Source organism: Phyllobates terribilis, unplaced genomic scaffold, assembly GCF_046119375.1.
Source record: "Phyllobates terribilis strain yellow unplaced genomic scaffold, ASM4611937v1 Scaffold_1__5_contigs__length_1240528914, whole genome shotgun sequence".
In the NCBI taxonomy this organism is placed as follows: Eukaryota; Metazoa; Chordata; class Amphibia; order Anura; family Dendrobatidae; genus Phyllobates; species Phyllobates terribilis.
The window spans coordinates 966,986,551-967,012,944 of record NW_027362761.1 but is presented as its reverse complement, the minus strand read 5'-3'; the positions used below and the strand labels follow the sequence as shown (position 1 = coordinate 967,012,944).

The 26,394-nt window shown below is 40.4% G+C and overlaps 1 protein-coding gene across 2 annotated transcripts in view; it reads left to right on the top strand.

Annotated features, from left to right (window-relative positions):
* Positions 1-26,394, top strand: part of GATB (glutamyl-tRNA amidotransferase subunit B) — a 188,728-nt gene that overhangs the window by 60,024 nt on the left and 102,310 nt on the right. For both annotated transcript variants that reach the window (XM_073642530.1, XM_073642531.1), the window contains exons 4-5: positions 15,964-16,162; positions 17,889-18,011. In XM_073642530.1, coding sequence (XP_073498631.1) covers positions 15,964-16,162; positions 17,889-18,011 — 322 coding nt within the window. The remainder of the gene's footprint in view (positions 1-15,963; positions 16,163-17,888; positions 18,012-26,394) is intronic.

Sequence of the window (26,394 nt, the reverse complement as noted above, 5' to 3'; positions counted from 1 at the left end):
AAAATCCTGTATAGGGTATGCGATACCTGTACTAACGGAGGAAAAGTCCTTGCATTTAATGATATGTTTGCAGCTGATGCATATATTTTTGCCGCAAGCATAAAAACCTGTGCTTTTTAGCCAGTTCCCGTCAGTATTTGATTTATTTTCAATAAATAAGCTGGGTGACACCAAAGATCCGATTGTAGGGGCTTTTTTGGCTGAGAAACGGATTTGGTTGTTTTATAGTTTAGGGAAAATATATATTTTTGTACCATGTTAGCCAGTAGATAGAAAAATATTTAGATTTGAGAGTCCTCAGTGGTTGATACCATCTTTTCAGTTAGCCATTAAAAGGTATCAACCACTGAGGACTCTCAAATCTAAATAAGTTGTTTTCTAGCACTTTTTTTACTTTCCTATCTTGGTACAGCATTGGTAAAAAAAAATTAATAACATTAATAATTTTATTATAGTTCCTGCTGTATTGAGTGGTGAAGTAAATGACATTATCTGTAGGTAATTTTTTCATGTTATCTTTTGTGAGAAAATCCCTGTTGATTTTACTCACTTTTTTTTCAACTTGTTTTAATGTTTTATGACCACAACAATTCATAGGACACGATAGTGCATATGCCCCAAATGGGGTTTATCGTAAATAATATTCATCAATGATTTAAATATCCAAAGAGCACTATCATGAAAGGACTAATTGAATCCCATCGTTAAATTTTAATAAGAAGACCAAAGAAAACAACGAAAGAGTGACTACCAAAGAATTATCTTTAGAAATTCATATAGAGTTTATTATTAAAAAATAAATTATTATAAATATAAGGCACAAAAGAGGGGGGAAAGGTGAACCTGAGAACAGTGGTAGCATAAAAAAGCTTCTCACAAACCCAGTCACTGCCCCAAAGGACCCCACATATACCAAGTATTACAATCATATGACTCAGGCTTAAAAAGAATACACCAAACTGTTGTTGTCATAGTAACAGTGGTTAACAATCAAAATCAATAAATATATATATGTATGGTAGTTAAGTAAATCACCTCTATAATATATAAAGAATAAATAAGAGGGAATTACCCATCAACTTCCTTCAATGAACAATCCCTGTAGTAAATGCTAGTGAGTACAGATAAGTACTGATTGCTAATACATACCAGGGATTTCAAATCACTGAGTTCTATCCAGGAAGCCTGAGACAGGGGGACCCGTGGGAAAAGCACACAAGTGCAGTGAGATGGGGATAATAATTAGAATTTTTGGTTTTAAAAAACACTTTATCTGGCTGACTCGCGGGAATAAGCACCCATTTGTCTCAATAGAATAGTTTTTTGCAATTCAGAAAAAAACGATATAGTAGCATCAGGAACATCACTTTGCAGGGATGTAGAAATGGATGTTATAGTGTCTCTCGTTTCCTCACTTTCATCTGATAAAAAATGACATTTTAACGTTATGTTCCTCGCCAATTTATTAATATCAAGAAGAGTGGAAAACGGGTCAAAATTCCTTGAAGGTGTAAAAAAAAAGTGCTAGAAAACAACCAAAACCGTTTCTCAGCCAAAAAAGCCCCTAAGCTTGGTGTCACCCAGCTTATTTATTGAAAATAAATCAAATACTGACGGATACTGGCTAAAAACCACAGGTTTTTATGGTTGCGGCAAAAATATATGCATCAGCTGCAAACATATCATTAAATACAAGGACTTTTCCTCCGTTAGTACAGGTATCGCATACCCTATACAGGATTTTATAAATTGTGACACCACAGGGGTGATTTACTTGGTGGAGTGCATCGAGTGTAAACTCCAATGTGTAGGGTGTACAATTGGCCCTTTAAAAAGAAGCATTAGAAGACATATGTCTGATGCAGTTGGAGACTTAAAGGTGGGAATTTCAGAAGTATCAAGGCATTTTGCTGCTTGTCATGGGGGTGATACAACCAAGCTGAAGTTCTGTGGTATAGAAAGAGTAAGACCATCTGCATGGGGCGGTGATTTCAGGAGGAAAATTTTGAACAGGGAAAGCTACTGGATGTTCAAGCTGGATACAAGAACACCTGTCGGCTTGAATGTTAGAAGGGATCTTGTTTTACAATATAATTAAGATCATGTTACCATCCAGTGCTATCTCTGTTAAATAAAGGATACATGGGAGAGGAAAGAAACCCCCAAAAATTAAATGAGTCTCCGATGTGCATTTCTCTCTCTTTCTTACACATTAACGTGCAATAAATATTTAGATTGTGGAACACATGGTCAATTTAACCATTTCTAGAAGTTAAAATGGAAAGTGGATGTGAAACCAAACGAATGTGAACAAGCGTTTGAAGCAACGAATAATTACGCGAAAAAATTCACAATGACACATATATATTTCTTTCTTTTTCTGTTATATAGAAATAAGTGGAGGAGAGATTAATAATACATTAATAACTGGTCATTATTAACAAAGTTATCAATTTTTTTATTTTTTGACAGCAAACTGTAAGTAATTTTTCATTCCATATATACTAATAAAGCCAACATATCTTTTGTATACAGCAATGGTTAATTGAAAATAATATTTTCGGTAGTACGATATATATGGATATCTAGATGAAAGCTTGAATAAACCGGACGAACTACACTGGTCACCTCCCACTGTGGGAGATTTTTTATTCAGCTATACATACATATATTTCATTGGTATACATTGTGTTTCGTACTTATTACTGTTTCCAACATACAGAATCTATACTGTTCAGCTAATTTGTTTCAATTGTCTTGCCAGAAACTTTAATGTCAGGACTTTTATTATAACGTCTGTAGCATTAAATAACCACAAAAAGAAAAAAGCCTGTCTCCAACTTGGAAACGAAGATGTAACATCTGAACGTCACCAGAATTAGTTAACTGATTGGACTTCCTGTGTCAGTTTGCTGTTCTTTTGTATTTATACCTTGCCTGTATTGCAATGTATGTACCATGATTAAAGCCGAAAACGCATAGCGTTTTTTTTTTTACTCTGTTTGCCCATATGGTGTGAATTGGCTCTTTTTGTAAGTGCATTTTTTATGGAAATATCATCCTTCAAATAAATGGAAATTTTAATTACACCACATCGCTGGAGTCTCCTCAGTCGCTGGATTTTGGTCTGAAGTTATGATTAATTGTTCGTGCCCATGTGACATGAATTAGAAAAGGAATGGTGACTTCAGTGTTTTAGAAGCCACATGGTAGGCCCTGTTCCTTTGTCACAATGGTGAAGACAAAGGAGCTGTCTGAGGACATCAGAACTGCTATTACTAGCAAACACGACTTCCAAATGGTGTAAGGTCTTCTCCAAAGACCTTGATATCGCAGTTTTAACAGTGCGCTGTGTTATCACGAAGTTTGCCAAGCATGAAACCATCAAGTACCTCCATAGACGTGAGGGAAAGAGGAAAATTGACAAGGTTGGTGCAAATGGTTGCAAAAACACCACGTCAAACATCCAAAGACCTGAAGGCCAACCTGGAACAGTCTAGGGTCATGGTTTCAACAAGACCATATGCCGCACACTAAACCAAGCAGCGCTTTATGGGCAAAGGCCAAGGAAGAAACCATTGCTGAAGAAAAGACTTAAAAAGGAACGACTGATATTTGCCAAAGAGTACCTTGACAAACCACAATCTTTCTGGGAAAATGATCTGTGGACAGATGAAACAAAAATAGAGCTTTTTGGCTGTGCAAAGGAACAGTTTTTTCACAAACGGCACAATGAAGCTTATGAGTAAAAGAAAAGAAAAAAAACACCTTACCAACAGTTAAGCATGGTGCATGATCCATAATGCTGTGGGGTTGCTTTGCTGCCTCTGGTAATGGAGTCCTTGACCATATCACAGGAATCATGAAATCAAAGAATTATCAAGAGATTTTAGAACGAAATGTCCAATCCAGTCTAAGAAAACTAGGTTTGAGTCGAAGATAATGGGTCTTCCAGCAAGACAGTGACCCAAAACACACATCCAAAAGTACACAGGAATGGTTGAAAAAGAAAAAATGGGCTGTTTTTTTGATTTTGATGATGGGGGGGGGGGGGGGGAAGCTATGAAATGATTTTCCTTGGCATGGTTTTTTTACATGACAAAACCTAGCATTTTAACAGGGGTGTGTAAACATTTTATAGCCACGGTGTTCTATATATGTTTGTTTGTTTTTTTTTATAGTCTGTCTGCTCTTTTATTTAGGATGAGTAAATGAGAAGGAATGTTTTTTTTTTTTCTGCACTCCCAGGAATACCAATATTGAGACTGCAGATAGTCAGTGGATGGAGCCAGGAAACCAAAAGAATTTAATTGCGTTTTACATTGTGAACGCTTTTCAAAGTTAGCAAATTTCTTCTTCAGGACAAACCACTTGACAACAACCTAGGGAGATAGAGGCTTGTTAAGTGCTCTGTCAAGATCAGATCACTTAACACCTCGTTAGCATGTGAATGAAAAACGCTAATCTCTCTCAAATTGCAGCGCTGTGGTCCTGGGTTCAAATCCCACCAAGGACCACATCTGCAAGGAGTTTGTATGTTCTCCCCGTGTTTGCGTGGGTTTCCTCCCACACTCTAAAGACATTCTGATAGGGAATGTAGATTGTGAGCCCCAATGGGGCCAGTGCCAATAATGTTGTAAATTGTCTGAATTGTAAAGTGCTTCGAAATATGTTGGCGCTATATAAATAAAAAGATTATTCAATGCAGCGATAGAGGACATAAAGGTGTCAATGGCTGCTTGGTCGGTTGATCTTGCTTACAGACTTCCTTTAAGCACATAACGCAGTAGCATACATGTACATCAGGACATGTGGTGTGTTTGTGCATTCTGCCATACATGTGCATGATTTATTTAAACAGTTACCTCACAAAATTGAATTGTGACAGTTTAAAATAAACGGTCTCCTGAACCACAGATATGCAGCTAGCCAGGCAATGGACCACTCCTCTTTGGTCCCACCAGGCGATCACTGTAATTGGTCTCCCTATAGAAAGGCCAATCATAGTGAAGCGGAGGCTGTTTCAGCCTGCTTTTATGACTGATTTTCTCTGTGCCAGCTATTCAAGTGTGCAGCAGGGTGTTTTGCTACTTACGGTATCAGTCATGATTGGTGTTAGTACCAATCAAGACTGTTTAAAGGGACTCTGTCAGCACAGAATGACTGCTCAAATTAAGTCCTGCCATTCGGCTCTTCGTGGCGGGGCCAGTTATTTAAATACACCTTCCCAGCCTGCGTGTTGTCCCTCTATCTCCACCCTCCCTTTTATTTGTTTGACGGCTCTGGCTTCATAGAGCCAGAGAAGGGTGGAGATAGATGGAAACCAAGCAGGTGGGAAGGTGTATTGAAACGATTAGTCCCGCCATAAGCAGGTTCTAACAGGCTGTGGCAGTGTAACACTGACTTAGTTTATGCACTGCAGTACATGCGTATTGCAATGTATTAGTCTAGCAGTCAACATGTAAAATATTCAAATACGGTTCTTGGGCTTGGTAAAATGTAAAAGAAAAACAATGAAAAAAATATGAAAAAACAAAGCGCACAGAAAAATGTCTTGCTGCTAAATACGCACGTTTTATGTAAGAACAATAAAAAAAAAAAACTTAATTGATATTGCTGCACCCCGACCTTGAAAACTGTCACATTATTTATTCCATACATTGATCAATGTAAAAAAAAATAAACATAAAAAATGTAGGTTTTTCCCTCATACTTATATACAGGAAATGGACTACGAAGCGATTAAAAAAAAATTGAATGTACAAAAATAATGGTATCACTGAAGACATCTTGTCCTTCAAAAAAAAAAACAAGCTCATATGGTTCAGTTGGTAGAAAAATAGTTATGACACTCAGAATGACAAAACTATTGTTGTGTGCTATAGTACCAAAACATAAACTTTATAAATCTGCTATTGATGTAATGATACTGACGCAATGATTAAAGCTGTTTTCTCACCTATACTATATGATGAATGGTGTAACAGCAATAAACAAAAGCAATTCTTGAATATTCATTCTGCCCAGTAATAATCAGTATAAGGCAAGGTTCACATTTATCCTGTACTCTATGCTGAGCACTTACATCGGCATTTCCGACGAGATCCCAGAAAACACGATTCGGATGAAACCTCTGACAGAATTATTCATTGTTGTGAGAAAGATGAATAGACTTTGAACTGACTTTTCTACTTTCTGTTCGGGTAGTGTCCATCTTTTATAGAACAAAAAAGTGTTTTTCGACCACATTTGTGTGAATGTCTAAAAAGACGGACTCTTACCAGAAAAGAAGCCAGACAGAATCCAGAGTGACTCAATCAGCCTTATTAAAGTGATTGACACCAAACCCTTGATGGAATTATATTTTTTGGATATTTAGAAGCCACAAAAAAAATGATTAGTGAAGAGCATAGAATGCATCTGAAATTAGCCTTAAATGCAAATTAAATTATGTAAACCAAAATGCTACAATTAAAAACTTCAAATCAACCCACAAAAACAAGCCCCCAATTAGGTAGATCATTTATCAATAGAAAAAAATGTGTTTTCCATGCTGCTGGCAGCATAAAGGCTTTGCAAAAGTGACATGGCACCCAAAAAACAATACAGCAGATTCTGCGTTCTCAAATCCAAATGTGCCCACATCTCCACCCCCTTGCTGACACCTACATAGAGCCTAAACCACAGTTAGTGTCCACATGTTTGGCAGTATAGTTTCCAAAACGAGGTCACTTTAGGGGGAGTTTCTGCTTTTTCTGCACTTTTGTTGCTCCAAGTCCACTTGTTTTAGAATGTGCAGAATAGAGTGGGTATTCCCTAGACATATATACTATGTGGGCAATCCAGTTGTAGTTAAATAGTACCTAACATTCCAAAAAAAATTGAGTTTACATACCTTTTAAAAATCCCCTGATTCTGGCACTCTCTTCCATTTTTTGCTGCATCGATCCATTGCTGAAATATTCACATTTGTTGCTTTTAGAGTTCATTATGTGAAATCTCTGCTAGTAGTGCAACTGGTCATTTTTTCAGTCTTCTCTCAGGGCATGCGCTATCACGCTTCCCTTTGATGTACAGGCTCTGATAGAAGAGGCCTGTTCCATCATTGTATTCATCCCAAGGATTCAGCAGGTACAGGTGAAATTTAGATGGTGAGCAGGTGCTGGATGCCACTGTTTCCAGCCCTTTTGGCTGTCCTGGTTTGTGGGCAGGACAGAAATAGACAAAGGGCTGCATGTGGACCACAGGTTGCACTTTGTCCAGGTTTGGTGTATGCTCACAAAATGATCTGTTACTGATCTTTCTGCTTGGGAAGTGTGGTCGGTCAGTCTAAAAAGGCTATTAAATGACCACCCAACGACAAATGTAGCTAATTGGTAGTAATTTAACACAGCAATTCTGCAAGTGTAACCATACTCTATATTACCATAAGATCACATGAGCTCTTCACTCACTCCTTACTGATACATGATGTCTCCTTCCAGCTAGTAACGTTTTTGGGCTGTAGGAGGCCCCTCTTACAGTTAGAGACAAGTGTTCAAACTATGGGCCTTGTTAGTCTATCTTACCTGTATTTCTTCTTATTTTTTTGCAATACCGTGGTGGTCAAAAGTTTGGAGGCTGACAAATTTTAGTTTTCACAAATTTGCTACTTTTGTACAGTTAGATGTTTCTATAGTTAATGAAGTACAATTAGAAGCATTTCATAAGTTTTTAAACTTTTGACAACCACACCAAGTTTATGTAAAGACTCCATATTTACAGTGTTGACCCTTAGTTTTCAAGACCTCTATGATTCAAACCGAAATGCTGGATATAAACTTCAGGGCCAAAACCTGACTGATGGGAACCCATTCATGTCTATTCAGTTCTTGTAGTTTATCACAAGTTCTGTGTTTTTGTTTGTTTACCTGCCCTTTGAAGATTGCCAACAGGTATTCAGTGGGATTCAGATCTGGGGAATTTCCTGGTCATTGATCCAAAATTTCAATGTTTTGCTTAACAAACCACTTGGTTATCACTTCTGCCTTGTGACATGGTGCTCCATCATGCTGGAAAAAGCATTGGTGATGATTTTGGATGCTGGAAATTACTCTTGGAGGATGATTAGATCCCATGCTTTATTCATAGCAGTGTTCTTGAGTAAAATTGTGAGTGAATCCACTCACTACAGAGCCCTGGGGTAAAGTTATTTTCTATGACATTCTCTTCAGACTGTTTGGGACATCGGACAATCATTCTTCCGGTAGAAGAAAACTTGAGCTCTACCTTGAGTCCTGTGTCATGCCAACAGTAAAGCATCCCGAGACCATTCATGTGTGGAGTTGCTTTTCATCGAAGTGATTGGGCTCAGTCACAATGTTATCTAAGTGGCTCCGTGAAGAAAACATTGACATTTTTGAGTCATTGGCTGTATATTCCCCGGATCTGAATCACATTGACAACTTGTGTTCAATCCTTAAAAAGAGGTTGGTCGAACAAAAACACCAAAATTGTGATAAACTCCAAGCACTGGTTGGGCAAGAATGGGTTGCAGTCATTTGGGATTTGGCCCAGAATTTGATATCCAGCTGCGAGGGCGAACTGCAGGAGTGTTGAAAAATAAGGGGCAACACTATAAATATTGAGTCTTTGCATAAACTTGATGTATTTGTGAATAAAAGTTAAAAAAATCATGGAATGCTTAAAATTTGTACTTCAGCAACATTAGAAACATCCGACTAAAAGATTTAAAAACACTGAAGCCGTAAACGGGAAAACCAAAATTTGTCTCTCAAAAGTTTTGTTTTAAAAAAAAAGTGTTGCTATGAGCAGAAGTTAGTGTTCTCTGTGCAGCAAATTTGATACAAGAAGCCCATTTTCTTTTTTTATATTTATTTAATAGCAGTGCAGATCGCATTTCCAAAGCAAAATGGTCAAAGCAGCAATTAAAATGCAATGTGTGAACTCAACCTTTTTAGCTTGCCATTTAAAAGAAAATAATACAGAATCGAGAACAGGCCTTAATTGCACCCGTGTAGACAAGCCCTTACCATTCCATTCGATAGGACATTAATTAACACTTGCAGTCCCAGCTTTAGTGATTCAGACCTTTAAAGAAAGCTATTAATCCACAGAAGGCCTGATGTTTTCTTTCCTTGATTGCATGATCATTTTCAATATCGGTGATTTAAAAGATTTCTTTCTAAACGTGAGCTGCTTAATGAAAATTAATTTCCTCTTGCATTCATGTTTTGGTGACCTTGTCTGCCTCTGGACAGAGTGATATAAAGTGGAGAGCCATCAATCCGCATTGTACATGTGTATAAACACTCAACGCTTCTCTTATGATGAATTAACTTAATGTACTGTGTCTGCAATCCTTGAGTATTTAATCATGCTGTGATATTCAGCATATTAAAACCTGCATTTATATTCAGACATGTCTTTTGTCTAGCTATGGTTATTTACAGTCATGAGAAAAACTAAGTACACCCTCTTAGATTTCAATAGTTTAATGTATCAGAACATAAATAATATCTGGTCCTCAGAAGGTCTTAAAATTGGGTAAACACAAACTCAGATTAACAGCACATTACAAAATACACGGTCTTTACAAAAAAATGCAAAATGCAAAAGCTGTGTGAAAAATTAAGTACATCCTTGGAATTAGGAGAGTAAGTAGCAGCTAAGTGTTGCTAATCAAATGCCCTTATATAATTGTTCACCAGCGAACATTTCTCAAGATAGTTATGATCGGTTGGGGTTCGACACCCAGCGCCCCCGCCGATCAGCTGTTCTCGGTGCCGGCCATCGTCCAGAACTGCTCAATTAGGGAGTTACTCTGTCTTCTGATAGTGGCCACAGCAGGGTACTATACATCCGCCTCTTATTCAAATCAGTAGGAGGCGGATGTGCAGTATCCTGCCACGGCCACTAGTAGAAGACGGGGGAAGTTCCGGCCGCCGACACCGAGAACAGCTGATCAGTGGGGGTGCTGGGAATCTTTACAGTTGATTAAGTGAATGCAACCTTAAAGACGTTGTCCACTACACGTTGCAGCGATGATGCGGGGGGGGTTTCCGCCGCCATCACAAAAATTAGTGCAATGTTTTACCGTTATTTTTGAAAATTTCTGCAAAAACTACACACGGGCTGCAATGTGTGAACGTAGCATGAACACAAACCTCAATGAACTTAAAGGGTTTTACCATGACTACAGTGCACATCCCGGCTGCAACCAGATACTGAGCTTAGTGTCTTCGCCATTGTGGATGGTACAAGACTCTGAGCTCAGTGATTGACTGCAGTGGTGATGTGTGCCTTAGTATTGTCATTACCGCTTCAGCTATAACACAACTGGAGCGGCAGTGGGAAGTCAGCTGGATAGGGTGAGTACTATCTGGCTTTATTTAACCCTCCGTCAAATACAATATCGGTTCTAACGAGTTCACATACAATGTGACTGTCAGGCGCAGGCTAGAAAAATACCTATAATATCTAATGTTTGCAATTTCAGTGCTCTAAAAGTGATCAGTGACCTTCATAGGGATGTAATAAGAGACTACACATAATCGGGTGCAAAAAAAACCCATTTACATAACATAAAACTAATAACTCTGAAATACAAACATTTCAAAATTCCCGCCAAATAGTCCCCAGTTCAACTCTGTCAAAAAACTCTATAAAGAAAATTTATGGAAACAAACTTAATTTTAAGGTACCTTAAGTACTATTAAACACATATTCAATCAGAATTAGATCCTGAAGTTTCCCCAGAAAAAATTACACTTACAGAGCAAAGAGCAAGAATTACACATCATTTTTGCATGCGTCAGGCAGATTGCATTATGACATTTGTGACATTCATAATTAGAAAGCCTTCTGATTCCGCTTTCCGTGGTGCAGGTGGTGCATCTCCTTCTTTTGGGAGGTGGTGCAGGTGGTGAATTTTCACTATCATCTTCTGGGCGGAATCTTTTGAGCTGAACTTGGCGAGAGGGGTTACCGATTGTTTTCATACTTCTCCTGCGTAGCTCTCCAAGCACTAGTTCATGGGCCAATTTTTTCAGATAGAATCGTCTACGGAGTGGTTCAAGCTTGTTTTCAAGGTAAATGACTTGTGAATTTATACCACCCAAATTCAACATAGCAAAAATATGACCATTGGCCAGCGTTTGGTGTTTCTGCTGACGTTGAAAGTTGAGCACATCTGATCAGCTGTATCAACACCCCCTTTGGTTGCATTATAAAATGTAATTATCTCCGGGGTTTTTTGTGCCTCAGTCCCAGGATTGATGGCATCATCATCATGAAGTGTTGATAGAAGAAGTACAATTTTTTTTGCTTGTGGTACATAGGAAACCAAAACCTTTCCATTATGGAATGCCAACATACTGCTGTACTGTTGTCTCCCTTTCACACTTACAAACTGTGTAGGCAATTCTTTTTTATTTTTTCTTACAGTTCCGACATATGAAAGCTTCTGCATTTTCAGATAATCAATCAGATCACAATTTGAAAGCCAATTGTCAGCTGTTATATTGCGACCCGATCCAAATAAGGGCTCCGCCAGTCTTTTTACAACATCACTGGGTTTGTTGCTGACACAGTAAGGACCTTCTGGTTGTTTTCCTGCATAAACTTCCAGGTTGTAAGTGTAGGTCTTACTGGCATACATTTTTATTCCATATTTGTTAGGCTTTGATGGAATATATTGACGAAAGGCACATTTACCACGAAAACCAGGGAGCATTTCGTCAATAGTGAGATTCTCCCCAGGGCAATAGCTTTTTTTACAGATTTCAACAAATTTTTGGAATATATCACGAATTGGAGCAAGTCGGTCATGTGTTTTACGTTCGGTTCGGGTAGTTCTGTCGTCAAACCGAAGGCAACGAATTAGATGCTTGAATCTGTTTATGGACTTAACAAGGCCAAATTTTTCAACTCCATCCCCATCTTTACTCCAAAGTTCCTCCAAACTTTGTCTATTTGCCCTATAAGTTCCTGCAAGGTATAATAATCCAAAAAAAGCACGCAGTTCTATTTCATCTGTGTCCTTGATGGTTCTGTTGCAGATGAACTTGTCCTTTATAATGTCTATATATTGGTTGGTATATGTGACCATAGAGTCCAGAATGTCATCTGTGAATAAACTATTCCAGCATTCAACTGCAGTTTTTGCATTACTTGCAGTTCCTATAACTGCAGGAAGGTGAGTAATAATGTTTTGAGGTTCCCTACGTTTTTTCTGGAGTGGCTTTTTGTTCCATTGGTTTTTTTTTTTATCTTTTCCCATATAATAAGATTCTACATCTTCATCCTCATCACTGTCACCATCTTGCTCTGTTTCAGAATCCACTTCACATACTTCCACCTCATCATGAGAATCAATCTCACTTTCCTCTCCTAAATCCTCATTCAATGTGGGGTCTGCATCATCTAACAGCATGTTTGTTTCTTCCTCAACATCAAGTTTTTTTGATAAATTGTACATTTTCCTCTCCATTTCAGCAGATAATCTGAAGCAAGAGAAGGAATATGTGTTAGGGAACTACTGTATATGCCTGAGCAGCACACTTTCTTTTTTAATCTGCCTTATTTCTATGAAATATCCTCACACTTTGTGCTATACATTCATAAAACAAGCTAAATAAACAATTGTGATGAATAAAAACATAAAATACCAACCTTATTGAGTGTGACGTGTTCACATACAATGAGCCTGAGAGATTAGCGCAGTTATATCTGTCCTCCTGAAGCTCTGCAATCCAACTGTGGAATGAGGTTTCACAGAGCTACTAGAGACAGGAGACTACCTGGAGGGAGGGGATTTCATCACAATCTGGTGAGGAAGGAGAAATGAAAGTAAAAGAGATGTGCCTGTCAGGCCTATTGTATGTGACGGAGGGTTAACTGTCTGCAGATATTTGGCAACCACTTTTCTAAAAGTGGTAAATTCCTTTATACAATGTTGTAAGGAAAAGTGGGATGAAATTCCTCCTCAACTGTATGAGAGACTGATAAAGTCATACAGAAAACGATTACTCAAAGCTATTGCCGCTAATGGATGCTCTATTGAATTATTGATTTACTGGATTAACGTAATATTTCACACACTCTTTCTGCTTTTTGGCCTAATTTTTGTTAACCCTTTACCTGTTCACAACCTTGGGATTTTCCGTTTTTTTGCTCCCCTTCTTCCCGGAGCCATAACTTTTTTTTATTTTTGCATCAATATGGCCCAGTGAGGGCTTGTTTTTTTGTGAGATAAGTTGTACTATTGAATGACATCATTGATTTTACCATATAGTGTACTGGAAAACATGGAAAAAAAAATGCCAAGTGCAGTGAAATTGCAAAAAAAGTACAATTGCACAACTGTTTTTGGATTTGCTTTTTTTTTTTTTTTTTTTTTTTAACCATGTTCACTAACTAAAAACTGACCTGCCATTTTGATTCTCCAGGTGATTATGAGGTTGCAGATAGAAAACATGTAAAGGTTAATTTTTTTAAGTGGTGAAAAAAATATCCAAAGTTTGTATAAAAAAAAAAACAATTTTTAGAGGCCTGTAGTGTCCCCATGTTTCGGGATCTGGGGTTGGACGAGAGCTTATTTTTTGAGCGCTGAGCTGACTTTTTTATTGATACCATTTTGGGATAGATACGATGTTTTGGTCATCTGTTATTGCATTTTATTGCAATGTTGCGGCAACCAAAAAAACATAATTCATGGGCTGGCATTCAAAGCAGATCAGCAATGACGAGCATCGGGGCCTTCTGAAGACCCTGGTTGTCACGCCAACCCATCGGCGCCCCGTGATCATGGTGACGGGTGCCGATGGGAAGGGTTTGTGACGCGCTTCTGCCGCTTTAATGTTAAATGCCGCGGGTGGATCACGATTACACCCGCAGCTGTTAGGGGCATATGACAGCTGGTCAAATCAACTGTCATGTGCCGGAAAAGGTGCTTGCTCAGCGCCGGAGTCCGCATCAAAGGGAGAGACGCTACCTAGGACGTATCTATACGTCATAATTTGTGAAGGAATTTTCCTTTTCTGCACTTTTTTTCACACTTTTTCCAAGAGATATCATTTTTTTTTAATATTTCATAGCCTGTTTTTTGTAGGAAAAACTATAATTTTGAGTAATGCCAATCATTTTTCCATACAATGTATTGGAATACTTCAGGAAAAAATTCTAAGTGAGATGAAGTGGTGGGGAAAAAAAAAAAAAAGGCAAATCCAACATTGTTTTTTGGGGGTTTGTTTTTAAGGCATTCCTTATGCAGTAAAAATGACCTGGAAACATGACTGTCCTGGTTCTGTTTAATTAAGGTGATACTTGCAAAGATTATGTACATATTTAAAGGGGTTGTCCACTACTAGGACAACCCCTACTTGAACTAAATGTTTGGCCACGATAAAATAAAAAAGTTTATACTCTCCTCCTGTGCTCGCCCCGTTCCCACGGTGTCAGCACTCATGGTCCCAGGAGCTCCCGTGCTGCTGTTGTGACATGTGATGCCAGCGCCCAATCAGTGCTGGCGTCTGTCTCCACCTACTTACGGATTTGAGCATGAAGAGGAAGTCCGGGCTGCAGCTGATCTGACTTCCTCTTCATGTTCAATTCCTATGTAGTCGCAGACAGTGACTCCAGCGCTGGTTGGGCGTTGAGCATCACGTGTCGTAACATTCAAGAAGGGGTTAGTAGTGAGCAACCCCTTTAAGTGATGAAGGAAAAAAATGTGAATTTGTGTTTTTTTAAAAAATTTTTTTTTTTTTTTTTTTTTCCTGTTTTGCCATTTTCCAAGACCTTATTTTGTTTGAGCTGATTGAGAGCTTGTTTTTTGCTTGATGAACTTACTGTTTTTATTGGTACCAACTTGAGGTACATAAAACATTTTGATTTTTTTTAAGGGAGGTTTGGTGACCAATTGATTTTTTTTTTTTTCTCCTCTTTCTTTATGGTGTTTATCATAGAAGCTAATTCTGATCTCTGATAAATCAGGCTTTTACTAATGCAGCGATACCAAATATGTTTTTTTTTCCTTTGATTTTTAACAAGGAAAAAGGGGTGACTGGAATTTTTATGTATAAAAAATGTATATATTTTTATTTTATTTTTTCTTTTTTTTTAATTTTTTTTTTTACTTTTTAGGCTGCGTGCACACGATGCGTTTTTTTCACGCGTTTATGCTGCGGAATTTCCGCAGCGAAAACGCATAAAAAACGCCATGGTCCCCAATGGCATTCCGCAATGTCAATGCACATGCTGCGGATTTTTCCGCAGCGTTTCTGCAGCGCTCATAAATCCGCAGCATGTTCATTAATTTTGTGGAAGCGCCACCATTGACTTGCATTGAGACGCATAGAATGTGCGTCTGTACATTTGTACAAGCGGATTCTATGTGCGGATGGTACCCAGTTCTGGAGGAGAGAAGACTCTCATCCAGACCTGGGTACCATTCTACCTGTGAAAAAAAGAATAAAATAGAAAATAAAGTTTATATTCACCTTTCCGACGGCTCTCTGCATGCCGGCAGCGCTGAAGGACCTTCGGTGACGTCACAGTCATGTGACCGCAGGCCCTTCACCGCTGTCTCTCTCGATATGTCGGCAGCCGGGAACCAGACAGGATTTATATAGTGTGACCTAGTTGTCAAGCACTTTCCAAGTGATGCTAATCGCCTGGAAAGCGCTTGTCAATCTGCATGCGGAAACGCATGTGGATCCGCATGTATTCTGCAGGAAAAACGCATGCACAATCTGCATGCGTTTTTTCTGCCAGGTAGATGCAGAGATGCTGCAGAAATTTTCTGCTTCATTTCTGCATCGTGGGCACATAGCCTTAGGGTACTTGAAACTGTGGACATATGATTCTGATTAGTTCAATGTATCAATGACTTGTTTGACAATATGTTAGAACAATAGTATACATTATGTACTTCCCTAACATGCTGTGTAATACCTTACTTTACAGGCTGGTTATCAAATTACTCAGCAGAGACTTCCAGTCGCAGTAAATGGAATTCTTGCGTATCGCTATCAAGTAGGAACATCGTGGAATCAGATGGCCTCTAAGTGTGCGCGGATCAAACAGGTTCAGCTGGAGCAGGACAGTGGCAAGAGTCTCCATGACGATACAATGCACCAGACACTCATTGACTTAAATAGAGCTGGTATGTACGTGCATTGTAATAAACTGGATTTACCGTTTGAAATCAAAAGGTCTTGCATTGCCTGCTTGCAGATTTACTTTTCATGCTTTACTCACCCCCTATATTTCTGCTTCCTGGTATATTCATTTTGAGTACAAGACAGTGCGCAAAAAGCATCCCATTTAACTCCTCTGCATTGATACTATTGCCAAGAGTCGTATCGTTTCTGATCTTGTATGGGGACCTGAATGGCTGTATAGGACAATAAACGAAACAATTGACTACAGTTACAAATATCAGAAATGAGTAAGTGTATATAACCTTTTGCCATTATGAGTAATAGTATAAGGAGCTTTCCATTTTTGGGGTGCTTTTTTCTGACTACTCGTGGTCTTTAAATAACAAATATGCACGTACTTTCCCTTTACATTCCCCCCCACTTCACCAGGCTTTACTGCTGATGATCTGCTGCCGTAGTTCGTCATGGTACCTTGTGTTATCACTTCCGGGGAGTCAAATAGACATGCTCAAGACACCACTTGACATCAACACTGGAGTGATTGTGGATTTATATTGTGTGTTTTGATGTTGACCCCTTTTCATTTTTGCAAATATTACTGGCTTTCTTATATGCATTTTAAAGAACAATTAACATAGCAAATACAAAAAAATAACCACAACGGTTATTTTCAGTGCATATTCCGTTTTGATCCTATTTTGTGTAATGTGCTTAGGGAGATCAGCTATTTTCCATTTTCCCTGTCTTACCATCTTGTAAAGCAGGGTTCCCTAACTCCAGTCCTCAAGTCCCACCAACAGATCATGTCTTCAGGATTTCCTTAGTATTGTCCAGGTGATAATTACATCATCTGCACAGGCAATAATTCCATCACCTGTGTAATACTAAGGAAATCCTGAAAACATGACCTGTTGGGATCTCTTGAGGATCGGAGATGGGGAACACTGCTGTAAGGCAACTGTATGCGACAGGTGTTTACAAGCCAAAATTGCTAAAATAAGCCAGAAATTAACCAATGTTTTCTACAAGAATGTTCCAGGATATTACTGAAGACTATAGCTCCTGTTTAGTACTACAATTTTTTTTTTTTCTTTAACAAAAAAAAATCATCCTTTCATATTATTGTAGCTCTTTATATATTCTAAGAAAATGTCTTCCTTCTGGTAAAACATGTTTTTGTAGTCGAGAAAGAGGAAAGATGAGATGTTCAGCGAAATGCAGGTTAAGCACATTAAATTCAAACTGAGTGATTACCATTTCTAGGATCACAGGACTGCTGTATTTTTTTTGGTGTCATTGTGTTCTGGAGTGTGAATAATCGGGCAGCATGGCCTCTTACTAATTCTGCATGATGATGAATTGTATAATTATTTTCTCATCACCTCCTCTTAGGAAATTTACAGGTCTGCATGGCTAATGATCTTCTAGAGCGAAGACTGGGGAACTTGGATTCTCTGCAGCTTTGTCAACAGTGGCAATGGCAAATGTTGTTTTATATCCAAGGGTATTGGCTTCTTAATAAAGTGCATATCTGAGTCTTGCTCATAGTGAAAGAAGGGTTGAGTTTTTCTTACATTACCAGTACTTAAATTCCTTAAGATTATTGGAAAATGCCTGGCATGAAGATGATAAAGTTTAACCCAAAAGTTGGTAAAATAGTCTGTGATAAAGAACACTTTTTCTCCAGGTATTCAGCAACATTTCTAAAACTCATGTTTCTCCTACCAGGAATTGGACTTATGGAAATTGTAATGGAGCCTGACATGACCTGCGGAGAAGAAGCTGCAGCAGCTGTGCGGGAACTGCAGCTCATTTTGCAGGCTCTTGGAACAAGTCATGCAAACATGTCAGGTAAACAATTGTCATATATAGTCTTTTAGTTTTTGTTGTTTTTTTTTTTTTTCTTTCTGTGAATTTTTCAGTGAGGAGAATGATTTCCATGTTTAACCCCTTCAAAGCTTCAAGGGTTGGTTCACATTTATCCTGTGTTATTCGCTGAACAGTTACATTAGGGTTTCTGTCTCAATCTCCAAAAAACAGGATTCAGATGAAACCCTCAACAATACCATTCACTGTAATGAGACACTATAAAATTTCTGTAGGTTTCCTATTTTGTAAACGGGCACAAAAACAGGGTCGACCACGGCTAGGCAGCGGTGACGAAGGACACCGCAGTTATCAATAAGACAATCAAAAGGGTTTCTTAGGAAGGGAAAAAAGATAGTGATAAGTACATGGTGGTGGTTTGAGTTCCTGGAGAAGCTGTATGAAAAATTCTGCTGACTTAAAGTAGACATATATGTTATTTATTAACTATTTTGTATGGTATGACTATTTGTTTTAAGCCTTTCATGACCGGGCTATTTTCTGTTTTCCCCTCGCCTCCTTCCAAAAGCCATAACTTTTTATTTTTTTTATTTTTCTATCCTTATAGGCGTATGATGGCTTGTTTTTTGCGGGACGAGTTGTACTTTTGAATGGCACGATTCATTTTATCCCGTGATGCACTTGAAAGCGGGAAAAAAAATTCCATGTGCATTGAAATTGCAAAAAAAGTGCAGTTCCACAATTGTGTTTTTTTATTTACCATGTTCAATGTACAGTGAAACTGATCTGGCAATGTGATTCTCCAGGTGAGAACGATTACGCAGATACCAAACATGTATAGTGTTTTTTATTATTTAAGTGGTGAAAAAAAATTTGTAAATCTGAGACCCGTAAAATTTTGAAATTTTGGGATATGAGGCTATGTGCCCACGTTGCGGAAATGAAGCATATTTTTTACGCTTCTCCCTGGCAGGAAAAACGCATGCTTATTTTACATGCGGTTTTCCCGCCAGGTAGAAGCGTTTGTCAAGCGTTTTTGCATGCATTTCTGCATGCGGGTTATCAAGCGCTTTTCCAAGCGATTTTAGCATCACTTGGAAAAGTGCTTGACTACTTGTTCACACTATATAAATCCATGCAACCGGCATGGATTTATAGTAGTGTGACCAAGTTAGTTAAAAAAAAAAAGAATAAGAAAGGTGAAAAATAAAAAAAAAATAAAAAATTTATACTCCCCTACCGATGTCTTCCCGGTGTTTTGTCTGCTCTGTCCGGTGTCTTGCACTGCTTGCGGTAGTGTGAAGGACCTGCGGTGACGTCATTGAGCCATGTGATGGGTCACATGACTCAGTGACGTCATGGCAGGTCCTTCACATCAACGCGAACATTGCAAGACACCGTCCCGGAGCAGACAAAACACCGGGAAGACATCGGTAGGTGAATATAAACTTTATTTTTTATTTTAAATTCTTTTTTTACAGTGTTTAATGGTACCCAGGTCTGGAGGAGAGTCTTCTCTCCTCCAGACTTGGGTACCATCCGTAGATTGAACCGTGTGATATCCGCATGTGCAGATGCAGTGATGCGGATGTCACGCGGTCCAATGCAAGTCATTGGCGGCGATTACGCTGCGTGTCCGCAAAATTAATGAACATGCTGCGGAAAAATCCGCAACATGGGCATTGAAAGTGCGGCTTGTCATTGGGGGCCATGGGGGGCGGATTACCGAGCGTTTCCCAAGCGGAAATTCTACAGCATAAACGCTTGTAAAACGCTACGTGGGCACACAGCCTGAGACTGTGTGAGGGCTTATTTTTTTGTGCCCTGATATTTTTACTGATACCATTTTGGGGCAAGTATGATGTTTTGATCACATTTTATTGCAATGTTGCGGTTGCCAATAAAACATAATCCTGGCAGTTTTATTTTTTCTCGTTACACCGTTTACCAATGGGATTTTTCTGAACGCGACGATACCAAATAAGTGTTATTTTTTTTCATTGTTTTATTTTTAATGGGGAAAAAGGGGAGTGATTTGAACTTTTGTATTTTTTTTTTTATTTTTTACATAATTAAAAAAAAAAAACATTTTGATGTTAACCCTGTGTTAACTCCTAGATGCCGCAATAAATAGTGATAGCGGCATTTGAAGATTGTGAGAGGGACTGGGCTCCTTCTCTCACCCCTTCGGCACCCACGCGATAGGATCACGAGGGAGCCGAGGGTTGTCATGGGAGCTGGAGGTCAAATGATGACATCCGGGTCTGCCACCTACGGTGGCCTGTTAGACCCTGCTTCTAGCTGGGTCTAACAGGCGTTCTGATGGTGTAAAGCTGACAGGTCTCATGCATTGCAGTACATGAGACCAGTGATCAGAGAAATAAAAGTTGAAATCCCATAAAGGGACAAAGTAGAAAAATAGTTAGAATAAACAACAATAAATCGCTAAATAAAAGAAAAAATGAAAAAATATTATATCAATAATTACTTATGTTTATGTAAAAACAAAAATAAACAAAGTACACATTTGGTATCGCCGCGTCCAGAACAACCTGATCTATAGACCTGTCCCATTAGTTAACTCCTTCAGTGAACACCTTAAAATTTTTTTTTATTATTAAAAAAAGTGACACAAAACGTTGCTTTTTTTTTTTATCTTACTGCCCAACAAAAGTGGAATAAAATGTAATCAAAACTTCAAATGTAAATAAAAATGGTATTGTTGAAAATGGCATCTTATCCCACAAAAAACAAGCCACCATACAGCTCCATCAGCGGAAAAATAAGTTATAGCTCTCAAAATATTGTGATACAAAAAACAATTATTTTTTCTATAAAAGTTTGTTTTGTAAAAGCACCAAAACATAAAAAATTATATAAATGTGGTACCGCTTAATCGTACTGACCTGAAGAATAAAGCTGTCACTTTTACCACAAGGTGAATGGCATATAAAAAAACAAAAAAAATTCCTAAATTGCTGTTTTTTGTCAAGTCAAAAATGTTATGTGCCCGAAAATAGTACCAATAAAAACATCAACTCGTCCTGCAAAAAACTAGCCCTTACATGACTTTGTCGGCCGAAATGTGGAGAAATTATAGCTCTCAGAATATGGTGATGCAATAACTTTTTTTTGTATATAAAAAAAAAAACAAAAACGTTTTGGTGTGAGATAACAACCAAGCAAAAAACAATATAAATCTGGTATCGCTGTAATCGCACCGACCCAAAGAATAAATCCATCTAATCACTTACACTGTGTGAGAAACGGCGTAAAAAAAATAAAGCCAACTCTTCATCTGATGTTGATTTTGTTCATTTTTACTCCCAAAAATCGCAGTAAGATCACATTTATCCTGCACTTACACCACGATTTCCATGTAAATCTCTAAATATGTGATTCAGACAAAACCCCCGGCAGAGATTCCCTATAATAAGGCATATCAAGGCTCTGTGGACACAGTCTGGCCTATGATCCGTTAGTGTCCATCTTTTTAAGCGTGCATAAAAGCGCAATCGACCACAGTTTTGTGCACCTCTGAAAAGAGGAACACCGCTGACCTAGTCTCCCAGGACTTGCCTGCATAGAACCTGCGATCCTCACAAAATCTTCTTCTCTATTCCGCTCATCTCTTCACACAATCGCATACAAGATTTCTCCCGTGCATCCACCCTACTCTGGAACTCTCTACCCCAACATATCAGACTCTCACTTACCGTGGAAACCTTCTAAAGGAACTTGAAGACCTACCTCATCCGACAAGTCTACAACCTGCAGTAACCCTTGTTTCACCATACCACTGCACGACCAGCTCTGCCCCCACCTATTATAGCGATGTGAGCCGCTTAAATTACGGGTTCATGTCTCCAGAAGCACGAGCTGGGCACTACAATGTACTGGACACTACAATGTAGAGCCACTACAATGGCAGATTTGCAATTTTTACTCAGCAATATTTTCCCCTTCTCCCATGACAGTACCAGCTGAGTAAGGGTATCCGCCCACCAAGGACAGGAACCTACTGAATAAAAAGGCGGTACCTCTCTTCCGCATCAGTTTTGGTTCCTGTCCTTGATGGGGAGCCTCTCTAGGTGGTACCTCGCCTACCTGATCGTGGGGTCTGGACCGTGGATCCCGGGATCGATGCGGCCTGGAGGCCGTGAAGAAGCAGCAGTTGGTCCTCTGTTCCCTGCCCCATCTTGCTGCTACCTGGGTCTGCGTGCGGGGGGGGGGGCCTGCCTTCTGGGGTCCTCTCCCGCATGCGCTGGGTCCTGCGGCCGGGTCTGCGCTCACATGGTGGCATGGCAGAGCGCGCCGGCCGGCAGGTCTTCCGGGTCTGCGCACGTGTAGGGTTGCGTCATGGCCTATGACGTAGCGCGCCGGAAGTCCGGGCTGCACACGCGTGGGGTCGTAGGGCGCCCTATTACGTAGCCCGCCGGAAGCCGGGTCTGCTTTTGCGCGGGGTGCGATGCTCTGGTCATCCCCACTGCAAGCACGCCGGGTATCGCTGGGCTGCGCACGCGCAGGGGGGGGGTCCTGCAGGGGAGCGCGCCAGCTGGTAGAGGGAAAAAAAAAAAGAGAGAGAGAGCACGCTGCCGGAAGGGGAGGAGCCTAGAGGAGGTGGAGCCCTAATGCTTCTTAAGGATGGGAAGCGATCAAGATGGCGGTGTCTGCATCCCCGTCATAATGAGTGAGGAGCCGCAGTCACCTGGGCAGCAGCTGTCTCCGCCGCAGGAGGAACAGCAGCAGCCACAGCCGCCAAAGCAGCGTAAGCAGCTTAAGCAACCGGAACGTCGAGAATCTTCCCATCATCAAAGCCACAGCAGTGGGGGGCGTACGAGTGGCGGCAGAACCGGTCAGAAAAGACCTCGTCAGTCCACCTTCGCCAGATGGGAGCCCTCATGTGAACGGCAACCACCGCCTCCGGTACCCTAGTCTGAACGGCAGTGTGGTGAGTGATCTTCGTGAAAGTCTCACCTTAAGTAACATGCTCTTCTCTGTTTTCCTCTCTTTCTCTCCCTTCAATTCTTGGGGGTGTTAGGAGCCAAAGAAGTGTAGTTCTAAGAGTAAAAACAAGGAGTGTGCATTATGTAAAATCAGCCTTCCCACCTCCTACGCCAAAAACCTTTGCTCAGACTGTATCCAGAGAACCATAGCAGAGGAGTCCCCCAGGTTTTCTATGGAGGAGGGGGCTCAAATTGGAGTTCAAGAACATGCCCAGGAACACCGTCAGGATTTCAGCCCCCAGAGGCCTAACGGAGCAGATAGCCCTGCAGCAGGAAGTTCTCTCTCTGGTTGTGAAGGGGGTTCTAGTGGAAACACCTGTACCTGAGCAAGGAAGAGGGTTTTACTCAACTCTCTTCCTAATAAAGAAGCCGGATGGCTCCTTCAGAACCATTGCCAACTTGAAGAAGCTGAACGCTTCCCTTTGGCATCTCCATGGCTCCAAGAGTTTTCACAAAAATTATCCTGGAAATCACAGCACATTTAAGGGAAAAAGATATCCTGGTCATCCCTTATCTGGACCATTTCTTAGTGGTGGGCCGATCAAAACAACTCTGTGCTCTGGCGGATGTCATGGCCAGTCTAAAGGGCCTGGGTTGGCTTTTAAATTTAGAGAAGTCAAGACTGGAACCAAGGAGGGTTCACTCTTTCCTGGGTCTCATTTTGGACTCAGAAAATCAAACCTGTATTCTACCAGAGGACAAGAAGCTGAAGATCAGATCCCTAATATCTCGGGTTATCAGCAATCCAACCATGACCTTGAGGAGTGCAATGTCTCTATTGGGTACAATGACATCTTGCATCCCGGCAGTTCAGTGGGCCCAGTTCCATTCCAGACGTCTTCAACAGGACATCCTGACTGCAGACAGGCAGCTCAAAGTTTGCTTGAATGGAAGAATATCTCTTCTGGATGTAGTAATCAACTCGCTGGACTGGTGGAGATCTCCGGTCAGTCTATCTTTGGGGGTTCCTTGGTCCTTCCTGGTGTCGGATACAATTACGACAGATGCAAGTGCAGAAGGCTGGGGTGCTCACCTAAGAGATCATTCTGTACAAGGCTTCTGGTCGGACAGCGAGACGGGTCTCTTCTACAACATGAGGGAGCTGTTGGCAGCCAGAAACGCTCTAGTAAAGTTCAATTCTTTTCTCGGGGGTCATCACATCCGGATAATGTCGGACAACCGAACGACAGTCGCCTATATCAATCATCAGGGGGGTAACAGGTCTCTTCCTCTGATGTTAGTAGCGGATCAGATCTTTCGTTTTGCCGAGAGTCCGCTGTTCACGCTCTCTGCGCTGCATATAAGCGGAGAGGAGAACATAAAGGCCGATTTCCTGAGTCGTCACATCTTAAAACAGGGTGAGTGGGAATTGATCTCCTCAGACAGGGCCCAGTCTGCCATCCCCCAAAGATCGGGCCTGCATTTGACGGCCTGGATTTTGAAAGGGCACTACTGACGCGAGAGGGGTTTTCTCCGGATCTGGTTACTACTCTACTGGCGAGTAGAAAGCCGTTAACGACTTGGATCTCTGGTAGAACCTGGGCTAAGTTTCTGTCTACCTCGGGTCAGTCCGCCAAAGGGAGGGTTCCTATTGGGACCATACTAGAATTCCTCCAGAAGGGGTTAAGCATGGGACTAGCCACCAGTACTCTTAAGGTACAAGTATCAGCTCTGGGGGCACTATATAATTACGACTTGGCGGCGAATAGGTGGATCATCAGATTCATTAAAGCTTGTGGTAGATCCAGGCCTATTCCTACTCCAAGGATGCCTCCTTGGGACCTTAATTTGATTCTAGAGGCACTAACCAAACCTCCCTTCAAGCCCTTAGAGAAAGTTTCAGAAAAAATTCTAACTTGAAAGACAGCCATACTGGTAGCTCTGACATCAGCTCGTGGAATTAGTGACTTACACTTACATCTGTTAACCATCCATTCACTCAAGTGTGTATGGATAGAGTAATCTTAAGACCAGACCCGGCCTATCTTCCGAAGGTAGCCTCCAAATTCCATAGGACGCAAGTAATCACTCTCCCTTCCTTCTATCCTAGCCCTAGGGATTCTGAGGAACATAAGCTTCACACCTTAGATGTTAAGAGGGTATTAGTCCAGTATTTGGAGGTGACAAAGGCCTGGAGGAAAAGTGATGCCTTATTTATCTCCTTTCAGGGGGCTAGGAAAGGGCTTAAGGTTACAAGAGGGACCATAGCTAGATGGGTCAGGGATACCATTACCTTAGCATACTCTTCTAGCAATCTGCCAATTCCAGAGAACCTGAAGGCCCACTCCACCAGAGCGGTAGCTGCTTCCTGGGCTCAGAAGGGGATGTGCCCATCGACCTCATATGTAAGGCGGCAACTTGGTCATCCCCCGCTACATTCTACAAACATTACCATCTTGATCTTTCCTCTTCTACTGATCTATCCTTTGGAGGGAAGGTGTTGCAAGCGTTGATCCCTCCCTCTGGTGTCTGATCTCTATAAATCTCTCAGGTGGTGTTGTCATGGGAGAAGGGGAAAAGATCCTAGTTACTCACCGGTAACGGGATTTTACAGAGCCCATGACAGCACCCTATTAATTCCCTCCCCTTTATCACTATGGTGTGCACTTTTTAAGGTGTTTTATTACAAATGTTGAGGTGGCAGTTATGTATTAACCTATTTTTCGGAGGCTCTCTCATGCTCTGAAACAAAAACTGATGCGGAAGAGAGGTACCGCCTTTTTATTCAGTAGGTTCCTGTCCTTGGTGGGCGGATACCCTCTCTCAGGTGGTGCTGTCATGGGCTCTGTAAAATCCCATTACCGGTGAGTAACTAGGATCTTTTTTGCTGCTTGTTTCTGAAAAAATGAAGTCAAAATCGTCACTACAAGTGTAGTTAAATTCCCAGAGGGGCATAATTGCCAAAATGGCGTCACTTGAGGGGTATCCTGCTCTTCTGGTACTTGGGGGCTCTGTATATGGAGTTTGCAAACTTTTCTACAAAAATTTGTTCTCAGAGTCAAATAGTGCTCCTTCCCTTATGCCGTATGGCTAAGCAGTACTGTACAGCCACATATGGGGTATTGCCACGTTCATCAGAAATTGTGACATATTTTAGTGCCATTTTTACCAATTTTTTATGGGGGGGGGGGGGGTTGTTGTTCTGGGATGTCAGGGGCCTGCCAATATGACATTGCACCCCCAAACCATAACAGCAAAATCTGCAGTACAATATGGCGCTCCTTACCTTCTGAGCTTTGCACTGTGCCTCAAGAGTAGTTTTCAACCACTTCTGGGGTATTGGCGCACTCGGGAGAAAATGAACAGTACAATTTCTTATGCATTTTTTTCTATTATCCTTTTTGAAAATTAAAAACTTGGGGCCAAACCACCATTTTGGTGGAAAAAATGGTAATTTTTCA